This window comes from Amaranthus tricolor, chromosome 8 (assembly GCF_026212465.1).
Source record: "Amaranthus tricolor cultivar Red isolate AtriRed21 chromosome 8, ASM2621246v1, whole genome shotgun sequence".
NCBI lineage: Eukaryota > Viridiplantae > Streptophyta > Magnoliopsida > Caryophyllales > Amaranthaceae > Amaranthus > Amaranthus tricolor.
Window position 1 is genome coordinate 23,495,676 of NC_080054.1, and position 26,127 is coordinate 23,521,802.

A 26,127-nucleotide genomic window follows, 5' to 3' on the forward strand; every position below is an offset into this window, starting at 1 on the left:
ATCCTCTCTATTACTTTTCTTAATTACCCATTTTAAGATTTTGACATCTATATTAGAATAAAAAATAAAATTTTAAAATTTCCCATATTTTCCCCTATCAAACAACTCTAACCATTAAATTTGAATAATGAACCCTCCATTATATTTTAAGTAATGAAGAATATCCTAAATCATAAAGAATTTGAAATAACATGACAAGACAATATTGAAAGATAAATAACATAAACCTAGTTTTAGCAAAATACTTTTCAATTGTCTCATTCACTTAATCAAAGCGTACACCCATTTAAAAAATATTATTCTTTCTGTTTCAAATGTTCTTTTCATTTATTTTTTTCACAGACTCCAATATAAACTTTAAAATTCAATAATTTTAATTGTGAGTTTTTAAAGATTCTAAAAATTTAATATTTAGAAAGTATATATTGAAACGAATTTAACAGTATTCCACATGAATATGTTTTTTCTTAGTAAATTCTATTTGAAAAAGTCATATGAAAACAAAGAGTGTGATATTTAATTATTCATATGTCATTTCGTATGTTAAAATAATAATTTAAATATTACAATAGTTAATTTAATTTATTAAATTTAAACTCAATCCATCTGACCGTACGAGGGTTTTTGGGAAAAGGAGAAGAGAGAAACTCCGGTTATGCTTTGGGATTTGATTATAGAACCAAACATAGTGGGGGCTTATAATGAAAAAACACTAGCATTAAAGTCAACAAAAGAATATATTTCCATTTTCCAAAAAAAAAAATATATTTCCACATTTCAAAATACTAGCATCCCATTATGACATATTGTCTAAAATAATATCACCTTTTTTTTTAAAAGAATTTAAAAAAAATCACTTAAAGTAACAAGTATAATGAAAAGAAAAATAAAATTTTAACTAATTATATTTTTTTCTTACACATTAATCATAATATATAAAATATAATTAAATAATAAATAATGTCAAAAATTATTACGTAGTGAGTATTTTAGAACGGACTAAGTATTAAAATAAAAAATTTACAAAGTAAAAACAATCAAAATAAAAATGTTAAAGATTGATAAAGACATGAACCAAGATAAACTTGGGTCAATGTCATCTTACGACTGTTTATCAAAGTCCCAGAACTTCATATCAATTACTCATAATACTCATATTTTCTTTGATTGATTAAAATTACTTACAATTTGAGAAATGCAAACCCAAAATAACATATGCGTTTTGATCGCCTACTTCATTGTCTTTATCCCTGTTTTTGCCTTCCTCTTTGTTCTTGGAGTTGCCAAAGGTCATTTCACAAAAATAATCCTTAAAAACCATTTCTATTTTCTAAAAATTGGGTTTTTTTTTAATAATAAAATAATAGGTACCGAAGAATTCTGAGTTAGCCTAGTGTTCGGGATTCTTCGGCCTACCCCAAATCAAAATATGATGGGTATTATTTTATTTATTGATTTATTTATGTAATGTAATTTTGTTGCAGGTGCTATAATAAGTCCGTTTGTATTTCTTATAATTGCATTTGGTGACACTGGAGTTGTGCTTGGTTTATGGCCTCTTCATCTTTTCTGGAGTATTTACTGCTTGATCAAGTAACCTTACATCATCCTTTTCACTCTTTTCTTAAACTGGATGATTACTTTTATGTGTTAGTTTTAGTTTACTTTTATTTTCAGCAATTTAATTAAATTTCAGTAAATGGTATATGTGTGGATTAGATGATTATCATTTGTCCCTTAAATTGTTTTATCTGATTTTTGGTGGGAGAATAGGATAACAAACTGAAAAAAAAAAAAAAAGTTAATGCACGCAAAGCCGATGAGGTTCCTGTAGGAAAGAAGAATATCAGTAGAATATTTTATTTTATATTTTATTTTATTCTGATTTAGTTTCCTTAATTTTAACATTTCGTAATATTTTTATTTCCTTATTAGATGATCAAATTATGTATAAATAGAGGTGTTCTTATTGAATAATTAATACAAATCCAGTATTCACCAAATTAAACCCAAATCGAATTCCGCACTATGAATTTCTTCATGGTATCAGAGCCAATGATGTTTTTCGGTGACCAGTGATCGGCCACGACATTCATCATTAACCAGAAAAATCAATACCAAACTAAACTCAAAAAAACCAGATCAAAATCAAACCAAAACTAGAACAAAAATTAAACCAGGAAAATCCAAATCAAAATTAAACCAAAAGTATCCAAACATATAACCAAAAAATCCATGCTTACCCAAATGTTTCTGAAAATTTGAAATTTACAAATTATACCAAGTGGTGTAATGAAATTAAACAAGAAATAGCAGATCGGTGGCGGCTCAATCAAATCATTGCCGCCCCTCCAGAAAACAAAGATCCTCAATGGATCCAAAACGATGCACTAGTGATGTCATGGATATTTTACACCTTTGACACCACCATTGCCAATGCTGTCCTTGACCATACTACTAGTGCACATGAATTGTGGACATCCATTTCCACCTTTCTTGGGTCCGTCACTAACGAAAGGGGGAGCGAAAAAGGGGAAGAAAGCCGGTCAGAATTTGGAAGTTCATCATTCCGGCGAAGTGATGAGTTCAAGAACGAAAAAATCGCCTCCAAAGCTTCGGCGCGTCACCGAAATGGTGGCATGACTACTTTTTCCATTCCTCACTAAGAAAACCGACTAACAAGCATTCCAAATCCAAACCCCCTAAGTCTAGAAATCAATAACAAAATGCAAGATTCAACACCAAATCCAAAAAATCAAGATGAAAACCATACCTAGAAACACAAAACCAAAAATCAAGACTAGAAAGTCTAAATCAAGAGGGCTTAAAACCAAAATCAGCAAATCCAAATACGAAAGAGTCAAGCACAAACCCAGAAACACAAATCAAAAGGGTCCACGTGAGTAGATCCGTTTCCCATTCAAGTCTTTCACCCTCTTTCAACCCTAATTTTCTTCATTCAACCCATTCAAATCCTTTACCCGTTTTCCTATCCAAACTCAAAAATTTATGACAAATTTGCTGGAAAAATTATCCAAATGTCCTATGTAAAATCAAAAGATCAGCTAGCGATTTTTCTAATCAAGTCAATTGGCTCAAAAGTCATTGAAGAATATTTTTGGCAAGTTCGATCTCGGTGATCTCAAGACCGAACTTAAGGGGGAGTGTAGGAAAGAAGAATATCAGTAGAATATTTTATTTTATATTTTATTTTATTCTGATTTAGTTTTCTTAATTTTAATATTCCGTAATATTTTTGTTTCCTTATTAGATGATCAAATTATGTATAGATAGAGGTGTTCTCATTGAATAATTAATACAAATCTAGTATTCACCAAATTAAACCCAAACCGAATTCCGCACTATAAATTTCTTCAGTCCCGTCTTAAATCTAATTGGAAATAGAAATGTAGTAAAAAAGTTGATTGCAGATGAACTTGATGAGTTTCATCCTAAAATCAATTTGTAATAGGCTCATTAAGGTTATATGTTTGTAATACCATACCATCATACCCAATAATTCCTGCTTATAAAAGCCAGGGTTTTGGGTAGATGACATACAAACCATAACCTAACTCTAACTCCTCGTAAGAAAGGGCAAAAGGAATGAGGTCAATTAGAGCCCAATAGCTTGAACTCTGCCAAGAATGCGATAAAAATCATTGAATACGTATAAGAAAACTCACCATGGATTCCAATATAAGCAAAAAAGAGTGGAACATAAAGAACCAATAATAGACGAAAAAATCTTTGATGTGGGATCACATGCGGTTATTTTTTAATAAAACAATAGATGAAAAAAATGTGTGGATAAGATACAATGTAGGTTGAGTTTGTGAATAAGATTATGATATGATAGAAATGTAACAAAATTAGTTGGATGATGATAAATGGAAAATATAGCAAAATCAAAGGAACATATTTGAATCGAGAGTGCTTAGGCGTGCTATAGCTTGAGCCACTTGTTTCGAATGAAATAGGAGTTATCCTGAGTTTTTGCATTGAGCTTCTTGATAAGGTTTAAGCAATCACTTTCTAAGGTCACATTGGGAGCATTACATCGTGCAGCCTTTTGATGGCTAAAAGGGGCTGATTTGCTTCAACTATCGTAGCCTTTCACTTATGCTTAGAATATTGGCCAACACATCTCACTACTTGTTCATTATGACTTTTGATGACCGTACTAATACAATCCCCATCTTCGCAAAAGCATACACCATTAATACTGATTTGTAGGACAATTGTCGTGAAATATAATTCGCTTGTTAGGTCGTCTTTTGAATTTACAATTTGCTCAAAATGGCTAAAAATGGACTAAAATTGACTATAATTTGCTTTTTTGATTCGCGATTTGCGAGGCGCCTAATGAATCATGTGACACTGATGGTTGCCACATTGCTTTGTACCCACTCATACTTGGAGAGTATTTGCTGGAGCTTTTGTTCAGTAGTCCAAAACATTCTTTTTGTCCTAAGTTAAAAGATAGCTCACCTTTTTACCATCGCCATTCCAAATAAATGATATGATTGTAAAGAATCTTTGTCGATGTAATATTTTCTTCCTTATTTATATCGAAGTGTGCCTTAAAGAAATGTTTACTATAAACTAAGGAAGGTTATATTTGTTTTGGACTTTGGTGTATAGAAAGCTACAAGTGGTGGTGGTGTAGACGAGAATTGATCCCTAAGCGACTTTTATTTGCTAGGCAATATTGTAGTTGAGGGCTCTCTTCGAACGCCACCTCCTCGTGATGAGGATTGAGGGTATTGGTCTACCTTGTTTCCCACCCTTCCTAGACCTTGCCTTGGGCGGACCAACTGGGATGATGATGATAATGATGTGTAACTCCCTACAACCTCTAGACTTTATAAGCTGAGCTAGCTCACATCCTCCAAGAATTCATTATTAGTATTACTTATTAGTATGGTGGTCCATGGAAACGTAAAATCCTTGTAAAATGGATAATTTAGTGTCATAACTTGATTTGATATAATTGAAACTTACTCAAACGTGACCTACTATCAGTTAAGGATGGAGTGAGTATTTAGTAAGATGGAACAAAAAAGCCTAAATATTTTGGAGTGTGAAAGCTAGAACAAGGAACCTGGCTCATGAATGAAATTAATGCTTACTCAAGTACCAAACATCTCCTTTCTCCCAGATCATTATAGTTAACTTGTGAAGCTGTAGTATTTTTGCTTGATAAGGTTTTTTATTTAACAGAACAAAGAAATTCGGACCATATATGAAATGCCTGTTGATATTGTTGGTACCAATACCGATAGCAATTTGGACAGTGGTTGGTGTCGTAGGAAGTGCAATAATGGGAATCGGTTATGGTTATGTGTGGCCTGTCATGGAAACGTTCAAAGCCATCAGCACTGAACAGGAGTCCCTTGCTATTAAGTTGTTTAGAGTCTTCACGGTAATGTTTTGAAGTTCATACATTGTGCATAAGCGCATCATATTAACTATGTTATGAATAATTGTTTATTTGTATTCGAGTTTGTAGGATGGAACATGGAACAACTTATGGGGAGCTTGTACAATTGTTCGCGATTTCGCTGATTTTTCATTTCATTCTTATTTTTCTGTCATGGATGAGATGCTTGACTCCAAACGAGAAGAACCTATTGAACTCAAGTATGCATGTTATTACTTTGTTTACTTGTCTTAATTAGTAGGGCAAAAGGTTGCATATATCTTTAAAACATTTTTGATTGATCAAGGCGTTTGTCAAAATAGCTTATTAGACAATTTTAACTTATTTTGATACAGATAAAGGGTTGGGTGGTCAAACCATCCAATGTCAGTGTTTGGTAAATTAGTTGTTCATAGCAATATGTTCAAAATCAGCTAGTCAAATCAGCCGCTGTAATCAGCTATTAGTCGTTCGCCAAACATCCCTATCTCTGTTTTGTGTGTATATGTTTTTATATGATCCTCGAGATCACTAAGTGACCAAGGACTCGATGGGTCTCGTGTCCAAAAATGCAGGAAATATTGCTTAGTCTTTAAATCTTTAACTAGTTGCTGTGTTTTTTATTTGATCGACCTTCTGTTGTAGGGTTGCGGTGTTACCTGGATGTATCGTATCAGCCATACTTGGTATCGTTGTCGACATTCCAATCATTACACTAATAACTATCTATAAAACTCCTCTACTGCTGTTCAAAGGGTGGCACCGGTTAATACAAGATCTCATAGGAAGGGAGGGGCCTTTCTTAGAAACTGTGTGTGTTCCTTTTGCTGGCCTTTGGATTCTCTTATGGCCAATTGTTGTCCTTTTTGCCTTGCTGCTCGGTATCCTTTCAAGTATCGCTTTTGGATTTTATGCTGCGGTTGTCACATACGAGGTATCCAAATCTTCAGGAAGTAACTATGATGTTTTCTATCCCTTTATGGGGTGTTTGGTTCATGGCTTTTGCTTAGCTTTTTGGTAGTTTTCGGCTTTTGGCTTGTTGGTTGATTAAACAACCAAAAAAAGTGTGGTAAATTGGTTTAACTCGGTTGAAAAGCTGGAAGCTGTCTTTTAAGTCAAAATGAAAAAGTTACTCCAGTTAACTTTTTTTGTTGGATTTTGGCTTGTTGACGCACTTTTTCTCTAAAATCAGCCAACAATCAATACCTAAATTTGTCAGACATCTGCATAAACGACTGAATTTTTAATCTAACTTAAAAACACAATATTTTCAGTTGATCAAACAAACAATAAAAAAAGCCAACAACCAATAACTAATGGTCAATAGCCAAACACCCCTATATGTTTCAAGCTTTCAATTTGCTTTTTTTTTTTTTAATTGATTTTTGAAACTATGATATCTATGAAATTTGCTTTTTCTTTTGTGAATTTTAGGAGAATTCAACCAAAAGAGGATTGCTGTATGTAATTGCTTCTGCATCCATATATGATGAGTACACAAATGATTTACTATACCTTAGAGAAGGTTCCTGCTTTCCCAGGTACTGCCTCTAGACCCAAATGATTACACACGAATATACAAACGAGTACATTATGATGAGTTTACATACGATATTTCTCATAATTGCCATGGCTCGGTTTTATAACATAAACATTGTGGAGAAAATATAGGAGAAAAATGGATATACATGGTTTTGGATTATATGGTTCATGGGTTAATATATTTAACTCAGTGTAGCATAATTCGCTAGCTAATTCACTTTTTGAAAATTCGCTATTCGCTTAAATTTGCCAAAAATAGTTCAAAGTCGACCATAATTCGCTTTTTCGATTCGCAATTCGTGAGGAAATTTGCGAATCATGTGACAATGATCTAACGCTAATTTATATCCACTTAAAATGAACAACCACGGATGCTTGTGTAGCATTCAATGGTTGTTGCTCGGATTATGATACTTGTGTTTATATAGCACCAGTCGTGTGCTTGACCAACTGATGTAGACAATCATATGAAAAATTTCTGTACTTGGGCAGCCAGAACCAGATATCGTGATCGAGTTGAACCCGCTCCAGAACAGCTGCCCTTGAAGGATCTCCGAAAACATTCTGATGCAGATGAACCTTTGATTTCTAACAAAACAAACTCACTTCAGGCAAAAGTGGTAAGAACCTTGCTGATTTCGAGAGCACTGTATCTGTTGATCTGGATACCACTTGACTAGGTGTTCATTCGGGTTATCGAGTCGATTTTAAGTCAGGTGTTTTGGATCGGTTTAAAATCGGGTCCTTTGTCCACACTAGTTTTTATAAAAGGGAAAATTACTAGTAATAATACAACCGTTTGCTTATTTCCATGCAATAATATCAACTTTTGATTAATCATGAATAATACCAAACTTAGGGGTATTTCCATAGAATATCCCTTACATTCTAAAAATCAAACTATAGGAGATTATATGACATAAAAAAATTGATAAATTAGTTAATAAACTAAAGTTGGTATTGTTTAAAGAAAAAACCCTTCTAAGATGGTATTATTCATGGGTTAATCAAAAGTTGGTGGTATTATTCATGGGTTAATCAAAAGTTGGTGGTATTATTCACGGGTTAATCAAAAGTTGGTGTTATTGTAGGGAAATTAATAAAAAGTTGTAATATTCATGGTAAATTTTTTCTTTATATAATTGTAAATCCATTTTTAAGTCGGGTTAAATCGGATTCGATCACAAGGTCAGGTGAATATTGGGTCATCTAATCTGTTTTGAACGCCTCTACACTTAGGTTCTTTTTTTCTTTTTTTACTCAAGCTTGTTTTTGTTCATCCATGGTGTACTTATTTCTATTCCGTGTGTCATGATGCTTTGTAGATATGGGATAGTCTTTTCAAAGCTTACGAGGATATAGGCGTGGAGCTTTTTCGTGAAAGAGCCTTTGGACTTGAGGATTTGGGTAGCTGGAAACACTCAAAGAACAAAATTGTTAATATTGGGATACCGGCTTATGCCTTCCTTGAGTGCTTCCTTAGATCGATCAAGAGTGGTTCGTCTGGATTTATAATGCGTAAGCGAAACTTGCTCAACCCATTATCGTATTTATTTGTTGGTTTTTGTTGGAAAAATAACTCACATCGAAAAATTAAAGAGACGTTGACTAATATGTATGCTTAATGGGATACCACTCGTATCGCCAATTGGTTTTAGGATGGAACCTCATCGAGTTTGTATGCAGTCAACTCTTCTCTTGTATGGATTTTCTGTACAAGCGCAAATTTATATTTTTAATGTAATTTGTTATCATGTTGTGTTTTCCTCGTCTTTTTAAAGGTGATAATATTGAAATAACGCAAGTGAACAGACCCGAGGGAAGGATTTTCGATTGGCTCTATGAACCAATGTGTGTGATGAAAGAGCAAATTAGGCATATGAATTTGACCGAAGCAGAAGAACTATATTTTTACAAACACTGTCTATATTCCGGTGAGTTTGAGAAAGTTGAGTCATGGCGGAATGGTGGCGTTCCTCCCTTGGATGAGATTAAAAGGGGTCAAATGGAGGGTATTAGTAGAAGGTAGGTTTTTAAACGGGAACTATTAAGCGTTGTTTGGTTTCAAACACAGTCAGTTTTCCGTATGTTGTTTTTGATTGATCGTTTTTTTGGTCAGATTGCAAGGCCTTTGCTTGACATTATCACGGCTGCCTACATCAAGACGTCGGTTTCTTGAAGTTGTGAAGAAAATAGAACAAGAAGTAACAAAGCATAGCGGTGTTATTGAGATATGAAGCTGCCCGCCTATGGGACAATGGTCGTGGCCTATGTTTTATTTTTCTCTTATTATCTTTGTTGTCTTGTCGTTTGTTGGGGTGAAGGTTATTTAATGTTCGTTTGGATCCTGCTTTCGATGTTAAATAGAAAAACATGGAGTAGATCGGTCGATAATGAGTAACTAAGCCGGAAAAACTCCATAATTTATTACTTATCGCTCTAGATGAAATTGGTAGACTAGTTGTTAAATTGGATATGAATAGATTTTACCTATCTACAAGGACTTGTAAGGTTTTACTCCAAACAGAGCAATTTGTTCGACAACTCTAAGTATGTGAACATCTGCAGAATTGTCGACTCGTTTTTTTGAAATATTTACATAATCTCATAAATAACGCAAAAGCTTTTTTTAGATTATTGATATCTTCGGCTAGATTACAAGAATAGAGTGTGAAAAGATGGAAATTTGCACAACAAAGCTACAACATTCTTACTTGATGAGCCTTTATATAGGAGGCATCCAAACCACTAACGCTAAACTATACCTAGACGGTCATATATATTTTTAAAATTGCTATTAATAATGATATTTTCTTTACAATATGTTACCAAATAGTAACAATTTCAAAAGAACGAAGCAGTAAAAGTAAGGATGTAGGTAAACATACAATGTCCCACTATCTTGGTATCTCCACTATATGTAAATAAAGCAACACAAATTAGACTAATGCACAAATTTTATTATTGAAATCATACTAAACGTCTCATTACTATAAAGCATATAGAAAGTCTCATTAACCAACAATTGGCAACATTGTTAAGTTGGTAGAGTAGTTCATAAAATTCATATTAATAGTAATACAACTTAGAAGCCCCCATTAGGTCAAGTTTTTTTTTTTTTTTTTTTTTTTTTTTTTTTTTTTTTTTTTTAATGAATTGGACTTATTTCAATTAAAGTAAATATCCTTTTTCCAATAAAATCTTAAATTCGATTATCACTTTATCCTTTACTTTATTAGCTATCCAATAATAAAAAATAATTCATACAAAAATATTAGCTGATTTTTCTTTTTTCAAATTTAAACTGATAACTATGTTACATAACCTTCTGATTTTGTGAGCGGCTTGTTTCATGATGACATGGATAATCAATCTCACTAGCACTCATATCAAATATGACCACATTGAAACAAGAATTCCCTCGATACTTGAACACTAAAAGGTGGCCATGAGACAATGAGTAAAACTCCACAAAGTTAGGCCAATCATTTTGTAAAAAAGCCTTGTTATTTTGTCTTACCAAGTCAAATTTCCATACTTTATTGGGTGGTAAAATTAGTGATATGGTGTCTGAAAGATCATTTCCATAAGCGTTCATAAATATTTTTGGAAGTTCCTGAAATTCAATAATTACTTATGTATGATTATAGTTAATCAAAATAGATAAACAAAAATGATAATTAAGATTTATGGAGATTATAAAATTTATAATTATAATAATCAATCACTATAACATGTAGAGAAATAACAAAATGTACTATAATAATAAGAGATCATGAAAGCAAATAAAAAGGGAAGGTTCTAGTTCGATTTTCACATAATTTTTCTCTTTCTCCTCAGCCTATCGTGTGGAGGTATTTAAAATTGATCCAACAATTCGATATTTATTCGACCTTATAACTGAATTCGATTTAACCCAACTTTAAATGAATTTACAATTACGTAAAAATCAATGTAGACAGAAGGGTTTTTGAGGGTGTGCGAGATGATTGACCGCACAAGACCCCTCTTTCTCCCGTATATGAAAACTTAATTAAAAAAAGAAATATGTTAAGTTTATTAACAATATATATATATATATATATATATATATATATATATATATATATATATATATATATATATATATATATATATATATAAGGCACAAAATAAAAGCATAACACCCATAAATTTTAGACGTAAATATGATCAACCCGCAACAATTAACCCAAATCAATGTGATGATTACCGTGTAATTCAAGAAAGAAGAGTATAAAAAATTACCAATTGTTGGAGATCAAGTCGGGGTTGATCAAGTATGAGCTTGTAAAAAGTGGTTATAGGCCACTCATCATTATCATCACCTTCCATGAAGATAATCCTACTTTAGTTGGTGGGTGTTTTTTTTGTTTTGTTGAGATGAAATATACTTCTAGAAGGGAGAAGCTATATAACTCTTAAAGGGAAATTATTAAGAAATAAATTAACTTTTATTTGATCCGTTGAAATTATCATATACTCCTTACATAATTTGTAAGCAAAGCTTAGTTTATAGAGTATAGTATATCTGATTATTTAGTACTCTACTCCAGTATAGAATTGATTTATGTGCATCTGGTAAACCAATAGAAACAATTATTCCCTCTGTCTTATTTATATTGAACCTTTTTAAAAAGAGGTAAAAATATTAATTTTTTGTAGTTGGTATATTAAATGGGGTAAAAAATAATCGAAAAAGAATAAATGAATAAGTTGTGATTAAAATAAAAAGAAAGTTACAAGGACCATTATTAAAAGAGCAAATCGTACAAAATAAGTTGACAATTAAAATTAAAAATTAAGTGCAAATTACTATCTCACTTATTTTACAACCAAAATTAAAAATTAAGTGTATATTTCATTTATTTTGTATTATTTTTGTGAAAAAACTCTCACATTATAATTCAAAATGATAAAAAATAAAGGGAAATTCCACGTGATAACCCTGAGGTTTTGGGTTTTCCACGTGGTAACCAAAACTTTTAAAAATTCACGCAATAATCATGAGGTTTATGTAATTATTCCACCATGACCTTTTTGCACATAAAAACATTAGCAAACGTTAATTTCGAAGCTTTAAGACTGTTGTATGTCTATCTGTGCGACTCAGTGTTTCAGATGCCATCAATTTCAACCTTTTTCCCCAAAATATAAATCCCAACTCTACCATCTTTCATCTAAATCATATTTTTTTCCCTTAAATCCAAAGATGGTAGAGTTAGAGTTTATATCTTTGGGTAAAAGATTGGAACTGATGGCATTTGAAATGGTGAATCGCATAAATAGATGTACAACAACCTTAAAGCTTCGAAAGTAATGTTTGCCAACGTTTTGATAACGTTTTATGTGCAAAAAGGTCACGGGAGAACAATTTAGTAAACCTTAAGGTTACCGCGTGGATTTTTTTAAAGTTTTGATTACCACGTGGAAAACCTAAAATCTCAGGATTACCATATAAAGTTTTTCAAAAATAAATATTTTCTTTGATTTTATTAGTTGCTACAAATAATGATATTTCTCCTCACAAGATATCACTTTCTGTAATAACTAATAAAATTAAGAGGAAGTGAAACATAGGAACAAATGGAAGAGAGAGTATGACGTAGTAGTAGTAGTTTTGCAATAAATTGATGCAACTCTAGTGGAAATCATAAAACTTTACTTATTTTTGCTTTCGCAGAATTGCACAGCTAGCATCGCAATAGTGGTAGTGTTACAGAATACAGAGTCCGTACTAATACTACAAATGGCAACAATGTCGACATAATACTACTTTATATACTAATACTGTAATACAGGCCATCAAGTGTTGATCTTCTACTGCCTCTGCCTTCGTTCCCATAGAAAATATTCACCATAATTAAGATAGAATCTTTAAACTAAGGGTGTTGAAAATCGGTTATCAGGTCCGCCCAGATCCGGAAATCCGATTTTTCATACCTAAAAGCGTGATCAGGTTTCGACTCGGATTAAATCGGATATTCGAATTTCGGATATTCGGTTTAAACTGGGTATTCAAATTCCGGATATTCGGTTTAAACCGGGTCGGATCCGGATATCTGGCTTTATTAGAATGTTTTTTATTATTTTTTTGTCTTTATTTTGTTTAACCATGTGTTTTTTATCTCTATTTTATTTAGAATATTTTTTTATATAAAATTCAAATACTAATTCTCTAAAAATATTTAGCTTAATTAGTCATAAAAGACAAATTAAAAAAATTAAACATTATTACACATTGATCTAAGTAAGAACAATCACAAAAAAAAAAAAGAATTTGCGGGAGAAAAAAATTATATTAAGATTCAACCAATTGTTAGCTTAATAAATACCATCATCATCTTATTAACGAAAAAAGTAAAATAAATAAATAAAACTGGATACCGGATATCCGATTTTCAAAAATATGTGACCCGTATCTGATTTAAAAACTGGGTATCCGATCCGGATTATCCGTTTGCGAAAATCGGGTAAATTATCGATTTTGGAATTCGAATACCACTTGACTATATTTTACATTATACATGAAGAAATAGATACCAAACAAGATCAGTTGATGAACAATAGTTGCTACAGGAGCTGTAGCAACTAAATCCGGAGGAAGTATGACAATTAAGATCAATTGATGAACACTAATTGCAACAATGACCAGAGCACTAATAAAAACCAGATGAACTTTATCATTATGACGAGGAACTTTTATCCGACATAACAAGCAAAGCAGAGATCGACACAACAAGATCTCAAGTCTTTGGTCACCTCGCTCATGAACTCCTATGTCTCCAATACCTGATTATATTGGCTACCAAGTTCAAAATAATAACATTATAAAATCTAGCAATGTAGAACTAATTCTGTATGCATATCACAATACAACATCACAAAATTGTAATCCCCTCGTCTCTAACAAATAACAAAAAGAGCGATATGGGAAGAAAGACAATGCGAAGATATCAGTCACCTATGACGCAACCATGTCAACAGTTGTTTCTTCCTTCATCTCAACATCATTTTTGCCTTCTTCGTTTACGTCAGTGTCATTCAAGTTGGAATCTACTTTCGCCCCAACATTTTGGACTTCAGACGTCTGAGCGGAACGAGCTTCCATGCGCTTCTCAAGTCTTTCAAGCAGATCTGTACAGTCAAGCGATGTGACCATCACATTTAAATTAGACCTTCCCTTCCAACAGCCAATTGCTATTGTGGACGAATCAACTTGGATAGCAACAGATGACAACGTGTGAGCTGCAAGCAATGATAGGAACAAAGCGATGAGTACTTTTCTACGCAATGGTTTGACTTAAGGAATTGTGATGAGAGTAGAACCGACAAACCTTCTTTTAAAACTACAACACAACATCCCAATTCTATTGCTGATGTCTTCTCTTTTAAATCGGTATCAACCAAATCGCCAAATTTGATTGATTTGTATTGTAAGAGGTGTTTGAAATCAACAAGGGGTGCAAGGAGTACTTGCTTGGTTAAGTATGGGAGCAGCAAAGGCAATCCTTCAGATGATATACGAAATCTACATGACGTGGATGTGCCATCCTTAGATGTCTGTCGTTCCTGTGATTTAGAACAGATAAATACAGATTGAGTCTGTCTTCGAAGATGATAAAAATTTAAAATTTTAAACAAGCAACTTATGCCATATCTTAATGTATAAATTACAATCATGAAGTAAAAGCAGAGAACATAGCAAAAAAAAAAAAAAAACGGCAATCTCTGACTTTTAGCTGAAGAACATTAAATAAGGTAGCAATAGAAATTAAAATGTCACTAGGAACATTTAATAAGTTTAGAATGAAAGAAAGGAAGTTTAGAATCAATTGAGATTACGGACTACTAGTGAATCATCTTATTTTCCTACAACCCTTCTATACAAACAGTTCATTCTGCCGCTGCATACATTTCAGGATATAGCAAAATATAAAAATAATCTCTCCGCTTTCGGAAATAATTATGATTGAATATTTGAACGATGAGCAGGAAAGCAAGAAAAAGATACTTACAAACATCTTTAAGCCAACAGAAGCTATCTTAAGTTGCTGCCCAACAAGAAGATTCAGTTCCAGCACATCTTTAACGGATTTAGATACATAGTAGATCCTCTTCACACTGTTAGTATCACTGTTTCTTGAGACAAGATGACCATGCAAGGGGAATGAGTCGTTTATTCCATAGAATGCTTTAATACTGCTGATTACAGCTTCGTCATTGAATAAAATCACAGGGTCAATGCCTTTCCATTTTCCTTGGTTCTGTAGCTTCCTCTTTACCCCTACCTTTTCTGAAACAGCTATCTCACTGCCAGTTCCTTGTTGATCCTCTGAACCGTCATCTTCCAGTGTTTTGCTGGTCTCATTGTCCAAAGAACCAGCATCTGTTTCTGTATCACCTGCTGAAATGGCTTCACCTTCGTCTAAATTGCTTGCATTTTCCTTAGCCGCTTTAGAAAGATCTTCCTTTTTATGAATCATTTGACCATCTGCACCTCCGGTTTTCTCTATAACTGGAACAATATCAGATAACCATAATTAATTATTTAGTCTCAAATCACAAAATTCAACAAAGTCTCAAGTCTGAGATGGAAAAAGAAGCTGCTTTGGCTACTTATAGCCATGCACTTCATGTTTTGATACCATAGTATATAGTCAAGTTAACCCCGGAAAAGAAGCGTTACAGCATTCAGAATGAGATAGCAAGTCAGATATTCAGGTTTACCTGGAAATGGAGAACACTTTAGGAAGACGGCAATAAAAAAGGCTCCGGTGTTCTGATCGTGAGGCACAATTCTCATACAGCGTTCCAGTGGAAAACTAGAGACTTCATCATTAATTTCAGGAAGTGATGCATCATCATTCATCGCTGGCTCAGCGATACATTCAGCATCCATATTACCCTCACCGTCCTCTCCTTCTGCAGCTCCATGTCCATCATGTTTTTGAGATGAATCAACAATATTTCTCCCAGATGGAAACATGCTGGAAAGGATACCAGGTCTACGATGTTCAGGAACATCCTTGTATGAGGATAGCCAAACGCCTTTGTCTCGGACCTGTAAAAATCAAAGTTAGCAATGTGTTAATACGTTTAGCACGAACTACAATCATGAGATTCATATTTTAACTGGCTTACCTTCCATTTCTTAAGACCGGGACGACGAACTAACTGAGGAAGGTGACTTGAGACATCAAGAAGCTCAATTGAGTCCCCACACCTTCGCAGGATCTGAATTGAAACATTGTAGACAAATGTGACAAAGGGATAAAATGTACAATTGTCATCAGAGTAGAGTTAACCAGGGAATATATGCAAAAGTAAAACAAGACCATAGAGCCCTGGGAGAATAGCAATTTAAATCTTCTAGTAAGCTTCCTTTATAGATAAATCATGGAGTCTGGCTGCTAGACAAAGCCACATGTCTCTTCATTCAAATTATAAAACTTGCCAATTGGGTGCTTCTTCCAACAATGACTTCCAGTGTCAAAGTAGGATAGAAAAAATTTCAAAGCACAGAACTAGAGCAACATTGCTGACCCTACGCACTATTTGTTCACAAAGACAACTGCTGGTCTAGGACATGTTCCACTGTTGCCAATTCAGGAAATGTTTCAGAAAAAGATATAAAAACTCTTCTTCCCCTCACAACCCAACCAAATATCTCAAAATGATATCCTACACGGCTACACCACTTTACCAAATTTTCAGTATGATTATCATGGGTCACAGCCTCAATTTACGCCAACAGCTATATAAGAATGAGGAGAAATTTATATAAATAATGCAGGAATTGCTGAGACACCAAAATAAGCCCAAGCTCAAAGTTAATAGTCATCTTTACGAGAAGAAAAAAATTAGAATTTTCAATGTTTAGAGAAATGATACACTCTGCAAAATTGGTGATCCAATTTGCTCAAGAATAGATTGATTGCATGAAACAGGAAGAGGAATCCTCATCTTCAAATTTTTGTACTTGACTTGCAATTTTCTTTTACTAAAGTTGGTGAATCCAATCTGACAAAAATGAGCCTCCTGTAGAGGGGTTATCTATATACACTCCCCTATTAACCCAAAATATGTACAGTCAAAGTCCTGTTCTTGAAATTTCTCCATTGCATATTAGCATTTAGAGCAGAAAAAAATTCTCTACTATATATGGATCCAAGTCCATGGTTCCGGTCCATGGATCAGCGGATCTGGATCCATAGATCATCAGAACCCGATCAGTGGATCTATAATCCGGCCCATGTACCCTTTTGGATCCCGTCCATGGACCCATGTATCTGGTTCATGGATCCACAGATCCGGTCAAGGGATCCTAGGATCTGGTTTATGGATCCACGGACCCAGTTCATAAATCTATGGATCCACATATCTAGTTATCCATGAATCCAGTTCATGAATCAACGGTTCAACCCCATGGATCCACGGATTCGATTCATAAATCTGTGGAAAAGGACAATGGATCCACGAGTCCATGAATCTACAGATCTTTGGAGCTGGGTTAATACATTTGGACCAGGTCCAAGATTCATTGTCAATCCTAGTTGTATTGGTGGCCATCTCTACGTACCCCAAATTGTACATGGGGCAACCTTGAAAATGTCTACATCTTTAAAGATGATTACATTGAACAACAAAGTTAGGAAAGCTTAATTAGCGGGACAAGAAAGACCATGTCGAACATTTATGAAATGTGATTTACCTCTGCAACCACAGCCTCGTTTTCCACTGGGTTCATCGAACATGTGGAGTAAACCATTCTTCCCCCTACCTTAAGCAAAGCTATACCTACAAAAGTGTAGGTAAATAAAATCAAAGACCGTATCCAGGACAGTATGTTTATATTGCTATGCAAATAAGGGTATGTTAGCATTTACACTACAAGAGCATTGAACTGGAGAAAATCTATCAATGCAACATATTCATTATCCTCTCAGAACATATAAAATGATACTTCCACTATGAAACCGACACCATTGATAGAAAAGTACATGGATTTCAAGCGTCTGGAATGCTCGTGTTATACACCACACAGGTAAAACCTAACTTGGCCCACTAACAAGAGCAAGCAAGGTCTGCTCCGTTAGGAGGCCAAAGTCAACACTTAAACTAAAAGCAATATATTGACTACGATAAAATGGCTCATTGAATCATTTGCAACTTATATTTAGGTGAAGTTACAGACGATGTTTACTATCTAAGTGTCAACTACAAACAGCTTTTTCGTTATTACAAGGGAAAGGTGACATACATCCAAACCCCCAAACCCCACCTAGGCGGGAGCCAATTATTGGCTTTCGGGTGATGACATGTGGATTTAGAGTTTTTCTTTCGCAAAAAGGCTAAAATGACTAGTTAATAGCAAAGAAAAAAAGAAGCATGCATAACTAAAACATAGAAGACAATATATGTAATCTGTAGATGATAATTGAAATTAATTTTTTTTGTTGTAGGTTAATATTAAATATTGCAAAAAAAAAAAAAGAAATCTTTGTTAGCAAAATTTTCCCACAATTATTTGTTTGTTTCACATAGCTAACCCCATATTGTTGACATTAAAGCTTTGGCATTGTTGTGTATAAGTTCTAGGATTCTACCCCTCGATAGTTCAACGTTGATGAGCCTATTTAGCAAACCAAATCACCATGACACCAAATATAATTTCCTCTAATTTTTGGTTAGTTAGTGAAAATGATAAGATTATTTTTAGAAATACAAATCTAATTTTTTCTCCAATCGATAATATCATTTTGATTGTTGTTACTGCTACAAATAATTTGAAATAGGAGAAGAGCAAAAAAATAATTTGATGTATACAATGAGTATTGGAAAAAGGGAAAATTGGAAGATGACCAATGAGGGGGCATTTCCCATTTTTAGTGCGAGAGATCTAAACTGATATATTCAAGAAAATAATTATTATCTCCCAGTTCTCCTAATCCATTTATACTACAAGTATGTTTTCTTTTGTTTACTTCTCTCTTGTTATTTCTCTTCTTTTTCTCGATGTTTTGGTTTTTTAGGTTCTTAATTCATTCTTGTACTGGATTTGGGGCGCCTCTACGTAAAGCTAGCGCCTTTGCCCAACAACTAGAAACCTATTGGATACACAACAAGAAATGAATGGAGAAGAAGAATCCATGTGGACAACCATTGAAACTGATATATTGGTTCATGTAGTCGACCGAAATCTATTGGGATTAAGGTTCTGGCATTGTTGTTGTTGTTGAAGTTGTAAAGTCTCAAGATAAATTAATATATTAATATTGTAGACAGTCCAACCAAGACACGATTCTTGATCAATGGAGATCTGCATTAGGAAACATGATTCCACATTAAGCCTCGTTGTCACCCTCACCATAACCACCACCATTTCCTCTCTCCTCCACCATAACTACCATCATTTATACTTTATTAAATAACAAAATACCATTATCATCAATTAGTAAACCCCTAAATCAATATGCCTTCATCTTTAATTTCTTTCGATCAACCATGGATTCTTCATCAAGGTGGGCTATCATATTTCTCTCTCATCCCTCTACTCTTCTTGTGTGGCCCACTACAGCCACAACTCTATTGTCAAATGCGCCACCAATCCCCTGTTGCGCCGTTGCTGCAGCGATACCACCACCTCGAGACCCATCTTTTGTTCACTAAGGTAAACATAAAAAAATCTCTTTAGTGAGACTCTTCAATTTTTTGGGTAAAGCATTAATGGTTTTCAAATTTTAAATAAAGTGAAGTGAAGAATGAAGTGATGAAGAAGTGAAGAGTTAATCTTAACTTTAAAACCCTCTTTATTATTTTCTTCAATTTATTGGGTAAAGTATTGATGGTGTCAAATTGCAAATAGGGTAAAGTGAAAAGTGAAGTGATGGAGAAGTGAAGAGCTAATAATTCAATGGTAAAGTGAAAAGTGAAGTGATGGAGAAGTGAAGAGCTAATAATTCAATGGGGTTTATTTCAGAGATAAAGATTAAGGTAAGTGATAAGCGTTTAAATTGATTTAGGGTTTTTTGCAATTGATGACAAAAATATAGAGAGATATAAAGATGGTGGTTGTACGGAGGAGAGAGAAATCATTCGTGGTTATGTTGAGGGCTAGGGGTAATAGTTAGTAGAGAGAGAGGTGGGAAGGTTGTGAAAGGAGAGTAGTTGGGGAAGTAGGTTAAATGTAATTAGGTTGAGTTAGGTCAAAAATAAAAGGGAAAGCCAATTGTAATCTATAGGTTGAACCAGTCATTTTGGAGGCAAGTCAGCGAAATCTGATGACATAGCTGTATCGTTGTGGTTCAATTACCTTTGACTTGAGAACCTCTAAAGTTATAAAAAGCTTTAAACTTGAAGGTTGTATTTCGCAAAACATTCTTCTTGATTTCTTTTTTCTATATTCTACTTTGTTTTTCAGATCAATTCAAGTCGCAAATCAAGCTGTATACAGTTGCGAGTGAACCCCGGTTGAGGATTATTGAATAAGGATTTAGTAGTGAAGTGAGTGAATTATGTGACAAAACAGACAAAGATATGTCATAAATTGTAGTTGTAGATTTATGTTATAGCAGTTATTTATTATAGAATACAATTACGTAATCATTTAGATCAATATAAGCAAAATGTAAACAAAGATAGCTAAAATGTACCTCGCATAGCTATCTTAAGCTGCAGACCATGAAGGCCATTGCCCATTCCTGCATTCCTGCAAAAGTTGTGCATAAGGCACAAATGAAATGAAGAACCCGAGCTGAGCAACAGTCTGAAGTAACTTGCTAGGATTTCATAAGAATGATTGAAATGAATGTTACCATTTTCTCCAAATGTCAGGAGCCTTCCGGAGTGTACCATCACCACTGCAAGGTACATCACAAAGAACACGATCAAAGAGAAGCTGATCTATTATCAGCCCTTTGGCAGATAGATCAGAACACTTATGCAGAAATTTGCTGAGACGGCATCCAGGGAAATCTTGTGCTTCATGATTAGTAACCATCAAATTGGCAGTGCACATCCTTTTTGTTTGGTGAATGAGAAGATTGCTTCTTTGAACATCAACATCATTTGCAACAACCTATACATCAAAAATCAAAATGTCACGATTACATATACAAATGTAGTTGTGGGGCCAAATGCATACTCAAATGATTCAGAAGCATTAACAGAATAATCAAAAACCATTCCACTTGGTAAGGATCCTGGCTCGTTTGCACGGTGAATAATCTCAAGTAACTGAAATGTTTTCGAACCTGGTGCTGCACACACTAAGAAACGACAATGGCATCCATCACAACTAGCAGAGTAAATTGAACATGACGAAAGAATAAAAGGGGGTATAGTTCAGAAAATAAGCGATACGGTGGATCAAAGACACATGGATTATATTTTCCACACGGATAAAAAGATTCTTTACAGCATCAGTACATCACCATGTGTTAGATTTGGACCACAATTATTGAAACAGAAAACTTACTGTCAAGAACAAAATGGTCTGGATGCACATCCAGGAAAAGGGGAGGCACCTGTTAAAGTAGTGACAAATGACATCAAAAATCAGCATAAATTACTTCATATGATAAACAGGGACTGTTTCAAAACAAAACAAAAAAAAAAAAAAAAAAAAAAAAAAAAAAAAAAAAACCACTCTGTTTTTAAATGAAAACACCCAAAAGTTTCAAGGATAGAGCTTTGACCATCAATTTCTCAGAAAATAACATTGATAACATTAGACGAAGTGTACCTTTATAGTTGTAATAAAAGCAATCCCATGATTGTTTTCTACAATTTTGATAAGGAACTATGCATTTCAAAATAGATTGAAGATGATTCAATCTATAAATTGCATGAGCTTTAGTATACAAATGAGAGTGAAAAATACTTTCAGACATGCAATATAACTAACCATGCTGACAGCCTCTTGTCGTGTTATGTTTCCTATTTCATGAGCTAGCTTAAGAAACTCATGGAACCTGAAAACACACCATAATAATAATTTTAACAACTAACAAGAAAAAAATAAAAATCAAGTGTACATTCTAAACACCAATATTAAAATGTTCAATGGAAACTGAATCATCTCTAGCTCTATTCACATATAACCGTAAATTAATTTAATAAAATTGCTACTCAAATATCGAACCTATATAAAATAGGATTCTCAGACATCAAACTAAAATAAAAATAAAAATAAATAAATAAAAAACTAGGTATCTTCATTTAGATTTAAACCCTAAAACAGTTCTTGTTGACAAATCTAAGAGCAGAAAATTACTTCAACGTTAGCAGATTGCATCTCATATACCATCTTTAGATTTTTGTTAATATAGAAATGGCTATGGTCAAATTCAAACCTCCTCCTAGTTTGCATCTTTTATGTGAAGCACAAACTAATGAATGCTCTAATTCGAAAAGAATTATGATCGTATCATACAACATCAGATAACCAATAATGGTAAGTGGACAAAAATGGGACATCTACAACTACAAAACAAATATGGAGGTAAAACTGACCTTGTCAAATAAAAAAGAAATATAAGCTTACCTCTCTAGTGTCTGGGTTTTCCTCAACTGTTTACGAGAAAAGTTCGAATGCCATGCTAAGTTCTCTGGATACCAAGGCAATGGCCGAAGAGCTTCTGTTTCATCCCCTGTAAACTAAGAAGCAAAACGGCAAAGATATTCAATTATATGACCATTTAGATATTTTTATACATAAAGAATTGTGTTATACTAAAATCACTAAGCTTACAAAAAAAAAAAAATAGGAAGGATGACACAGTACCTCAGACTGAAGAGATTTTACAAAGCCATCCTCCAATTGTGAACGAATGTCCAAACAGAACTGGCTACTGCAAAATTCATCAACGGGGATTTTGTTATGGGTTGGTAAAAGTAAATCAATATAAAATGACAAATGAATCCTACTAAAAAATTCTAAATTGTAAGAGAAAGATTTTATGTTTTAGCACACCCTGTAATGGGGGAGAAAAAAGGAAGCAAAATAGTTGGAGATGAGAGATGGACTCCACAAATCTGACTTTAAAAATTAAAAATTCATCTCTCACAAGTCACAAACCTAAAACAGTTTCAAACAGGCATGCCACATGTTTGTTTGCTTGTTTTATTTTGGTGACCTGCCCATATTACTTGTTTCCCCAACTTTGGGTCACCACAAGGGCGGTGTATGAGCTTTTAGGGGACCGAAGTGAAAGCTAAAATATAAGTTTTTTAAGTACAAATGTGCATGTCCAGTTTTTTAAGTCACAGTGATAAACAACTAATTTATTTCAATCAAACAAAGTATTAATTTGCTCAATTAATCTAATTAACAAAGAAAATACAACAAATTTAAGAATATCGTTACTTAGTTACCTAGATTCAATGATTATGAACGAAAAAAAATAAAAAATATCAAATGATACCCATAAACCAGAAAGCAAGTTCCCAAATCAATAATTAAAAAAAAAGTAGTCATTACCAAGGAAATCATCGCCATTAATTGAGAAAAAAGCATTGACATAGTTTATATGAAGACTTGCACGTGTTAATCTTCTAGGTAAAAATATTATAAGAAGACTTGCACGTGGTGCACGCCGCTCATATGGTAGAGTCGGCCCTAGTCACCACTCCGCATTGTTGAGCTTCTCCATTTGGTTTTCCATCTCATTTGGGGGTATTCGGGAGCACATTTCCAATGCGTTTGGCTACTACCCGTGCCAAGAACCCTTGTCAATGATTTTCCTCATCTCCAACTACTATGGATTAGTAACTCCATATTCTTATCTTCCTCCAATTAATCAAATATAGAAATTAACCGCCACATTCCACAGTGATAACAAGAAGCAAAAGGAAGTCATATTAGACTAATCCTTGAGTAAAATATGAAGATGTCTTTTTGAGTTTAACTCCATTAACAAAAACTCCAAGTTATGCAGCTTAGCAAATGATAAAGCAAGCAATCCCCTCTTTCATAACAACCAATCAGCCGAGTCATCAATACCAACCCTCTGCCTACCCCAGTCAAGGGTGATTACACTGCTGTTGTGATCAAAGTCTAACAATGTTGTTCTGCCAAACAATCAACATCATATTCATTTCCCTCCCCCTCCCCATACCAATGATCAAATCTAAACCCTATAAATTGACTAGAACTTAAGGCTGTCTATACTCTATGCTTGAACATTATGGGCTGCTCAGCAAACTCCTAGCCTTTAACCCAAAATTCATCAACCTTCACCATGATTCGTCTAATATCATTTCTACAACTACATGGCTTTCCAAATTCTGATAGGCTTGACAAAGGCACACGCCAACAGTTTCTTCTCAGGTTACAGGATCATTTCTCAAATATTGGCATTCACAGTGAATAAGTAGGGTCATATGAAAATAAAACAGTAGAGAAGCATGCGCTCAATGGAAATACCATTGAAGTTAAAACTTGTAGTCGACCACAGGGAATGCTGTGGTGAGAACACCACTGCCTACCAACTTAATAGTCTTGCACAAAAGAGCTATTAATTTTAAATAAATGAAACATAATCGATATAGTATCTTAACTGCATTGACCAATAAATTTAAATTCTAAACAATAAGCAAAACAAAATCTTCCCTGAAGTCACTCACCGAGTAATTTGACTCACTGATACAGTTAACCTACTTCTCTAACAAAAATTACTATTCGAATCATAATCATAATCATTTCTTAACAATAAAAAAAAATTTAAAAAAAAAGAGTTCAAACTCAACAGCACACAGTCCGTTTATGACCAAATCAAATACTTCTATAACTTCATTGTAAACATGCCAAAAGTAGTTAATCTAGCTGAAGCTGCCTAAACAAATTTCACCAGTGTCCAAGGCATAAAGATAATAATCAAGCAATTCGCAAATAAAATTGAAAAGATAGAGGCATACAATAAGATCATATAGAAGTATTATAAATACAACAATAAAGCAAATATACACCTTCAATTAACCCTAAATCACCCAACAAGAAAGCAAAGGAAGAATACATCATATACACGTACCTGGAATTGATTCGAAAAGCAGCAGGCAACTGTTTCCGTAGAAATTCAATAAAGGTATCCCATTCTTCCGGCGCCACAATCTCTTGCTCCTATCAAATTCAATTTCATTTTAAAACATAAATCTTTCTTCACTATAAAAAAAAACTAGCACGTAGATACTACCTTGTAATAATCTTCAAAAGCAGCGTTCTGAGTTTTCAAAGGCTCCCAGCTATCTTTTTTTGTGGTTTGAATGTCGGCGGAGTTATCGACGTCGACAGCAGAAGAAGCATCTGAATTAGAGCCGTGTTTCCAGACATTATCACGGCTTTGCTTAAAATGTTTTCTCTGAGTACGACTTCTTCCTCTTCCTCCCATGGATTGCTCTGAACGTTCTTCAATGGAGAAGAAAGAAAATGAAGAAATAGAAATGGCGGAAGGAGGTTTTGCGGTTGCAGCAATTGAAATGGAAATGGAGGCAGTCGTTAGCAGGGTTTAATTTGTGGGCTGGGCTGATAAAGATTGGACTACCCCTACTAGATGTTAGCCCATTTAACCAAAATAAATGTTTTAAGCACAAAATCTTCTATGAGACAGTCTCACCATGAAACGTGTTTTATATTTGAATTAAATAGACTAACAATGGAAACTTTTAGTATAATAAACCTTTTGTATAGAATCGTCTCAAGGTGGGAAGATCTCATACAAGATAGGATGAATGTTAAATTTTGCATAAATGATGCAGTTGGTCTTGGACGAGACGGCCTCATAATGAGACCGTCAATTTGGGCCGGCCCAATTTGCGCATATAACAACCTGGGCATTTATTTCATTTTCCTGAGGATTTTTCAATTTTAATCTTAAAAGGTATCAATTTTGACCTTAAAGGTATCAATTTTCAAAATTTTAAGGTCAAAATTGATAAATGCCCAGAAAATTGAAATGTTGTTACACGCGCGTGAAATGGGCCAACCTACACTTCATCCTAACTTGCGACAGTCTCGTCCAAGTTTTTGGGTAATTATGAATACAAATTCTCCAACTACTCTTGTGAGAGACTGTCTCTCAAAGAAACGACCTTAAAATAAGAAGCTCATATTTTTATTTTCTCTTAAATTTGTATTAGTTGGGCCA

At 33.8% G+C, this 26,127-nt stretch overlaps 3 protein-coding genes across 7 annotated transcripts; 1 reads left to right on the forward strand and 2 right to left on the reverse strand.

The window, feature by feature from the left end:
* The first annotated feature begins 1,099 nt into the window (after positions 1-1,099).
* LOC130820981 (uncharacterized membrane protein At3g27390-like) lies at positions 1,100-9,593 on the forward strand. Of its 2 annotated transcripts, XM_057686562.1 has the most exons (10): positions 1,100-1,289; positions 1,485-1,593; positions 5,224-5,425; positions 5,513-5,643; positions 6,068-6,356; positions 6,857-6,963; positions 7,461-7,584; positions 8,290-8,482; positions 8,746-8,989; positions 9,084-9,593. In XM_057686562.1, the coding sequence occupies exons 1-10, from the start codon at positions 1,196-1,198 to the stop codon at positions 9,199-9,201; spliced, it is 1,611 nt and encodes a 536-aa protein (XP_057542545.1). In that variant the 5' UTR covers positions 1,100-1,195; the 3' UTR covers positions 9,202-9,593. The 2 variants fall into 2 exon arrangements, with proteins under 2 accessions (XP_057542545.1, XP_057542546.1); XM_057686563.1 differs by lacking the exon at positions 1,100-1,289 and having other exon boundaries at positions 5,298-5,425.
* A 572-nt stretch (positions 9,594-10,165) lies between these two features.
* Positions 10,166-11,353, reverse strand: LOC130821007 (B3 domain-containing transcription factor VRN1-like). The gene is made up of 2 exons (XM_057686599.1): positions 11,231-11,353; positions 10,166-10,580 (listed from the first exon to the last, which is right to left on the reverse strand). Exons 1-2 carry the CDS (start codon positions 11,315-11,317, stop codon positions 10,281-10,283), a joined length of 387 nt encoding a protein of 128 aa, XP_057542582.1. The 5' UTR covers positions 11,318-11,353; the 3' UTR covers positions 10,166-10,280.
* A 2,128-nt stretch (positions 11,354-13,481) lies between these two features.
* LOC130820701 (uncharacterized) lies at positions 13,482-25,489 on the reverse strand. Of its 4 annotated transcripts, none has more exons than XM_057686177.1 (15): positions 25,177-25,487; positions 25,015-25,103; positions 22,770-22,836; positions 22,530-22,642; positions 21,891-21,957; positions 21,462-21,510; positions 21,152-21,252; positions 20,800-21,062; positions 20,638-20,693; positions 17,697-17,782; positions 16,127-16,219; positions 15,713-16,046; positions 15,001-15,500; positions 14,320-14,554; positions 13,482-14,230 (listed from the first exon to the last, which is right to left on the reverse strand). In XM_057686177.1, exons 1-15 carry the CDS (start codon positions 25,369-25,371, stop codon positions 13,947-13,949), a joined length of 2,532 nt encoding a protein of 843 aa, XP_057542160.1. In that variant the 5' UTR covers positions 25,372-25,487; the 3' UTR covers positions 13,482-13,946. The 4 variants fall into 4 exon arrangements, with proteins under 4 accessions (XP_057542160.1, XP_057542157.1, XP_057542159.1 ...); XM_057686174.1 differs by having other exon boundaries at positions 21,152-21,243; positions 25,177-25,486; XM_057686176.1 differs by having other exon boundaries at positions 13,486-14,230; positions 21,167-21,243; positions 25,177-25,485.
* Positions 25,490-26,127: the final 638 nt, after the last annotated feature.

Bases quoted from the DNA above. Each gene is read 5' to 3' on its own strand.
- LOC130820981 (XM_057686562.1), top strand. From the start codon at position 1,196: ATGCAAACCCAAAATAACATATGCGTTTTGATCGCCTACTTCATTGTC. The intron at 8,483-8,745 runs GTAAGCGAAACT...GTCTTTTTAAAG, and splicing joins TTCGTCTGGATTTATAATGC to GTGATAATATTGAAATAACG. The intron at 8,990-9,083 runs GTAGGTTTTTAA...TTTTTTGGTCAG, and splicing joins ATGGAGGGTATTAGTAGAAG to ATTGCAAGGCCTTTGCTTGA.
- LOC130821007 (XM_057686599.1), bottom strand. From the start codon at position 11,317: ATGGAAGGTGATGATAATGATGAGTGGCCTATAACCACTTTTTACAAG. The intron at 10,581-11,230 runs GTAATTTTTTAT...ATTGAATTTCAG, and splicing joins GACTTGATCTCCAACAATTG to GAACTTCCAAAAATATTTAT.
- LOC130820701 (XM_057686177.1), bottom strand. From the start codon at position 25,371: ATGGGAGGAAGAGGAAGAAGTCGTACTCAGAGAAAACATTTTAAGCAA. The intron at 25,104-25,176 runs GTAGTATCTACG...TGAATTTGATAG, and splicing joins CTTTTGAAGATTATTACAAG to GAGCAAGAGATTGTGGCGCC. The intron at 16,220-17,696 runs GTAAATCACATT...GTTTCAATTCAG, and splicing joins ACGAGGCTGTGGTTGCAGAG to ATCCTGCGAAGGTGTGGGGA.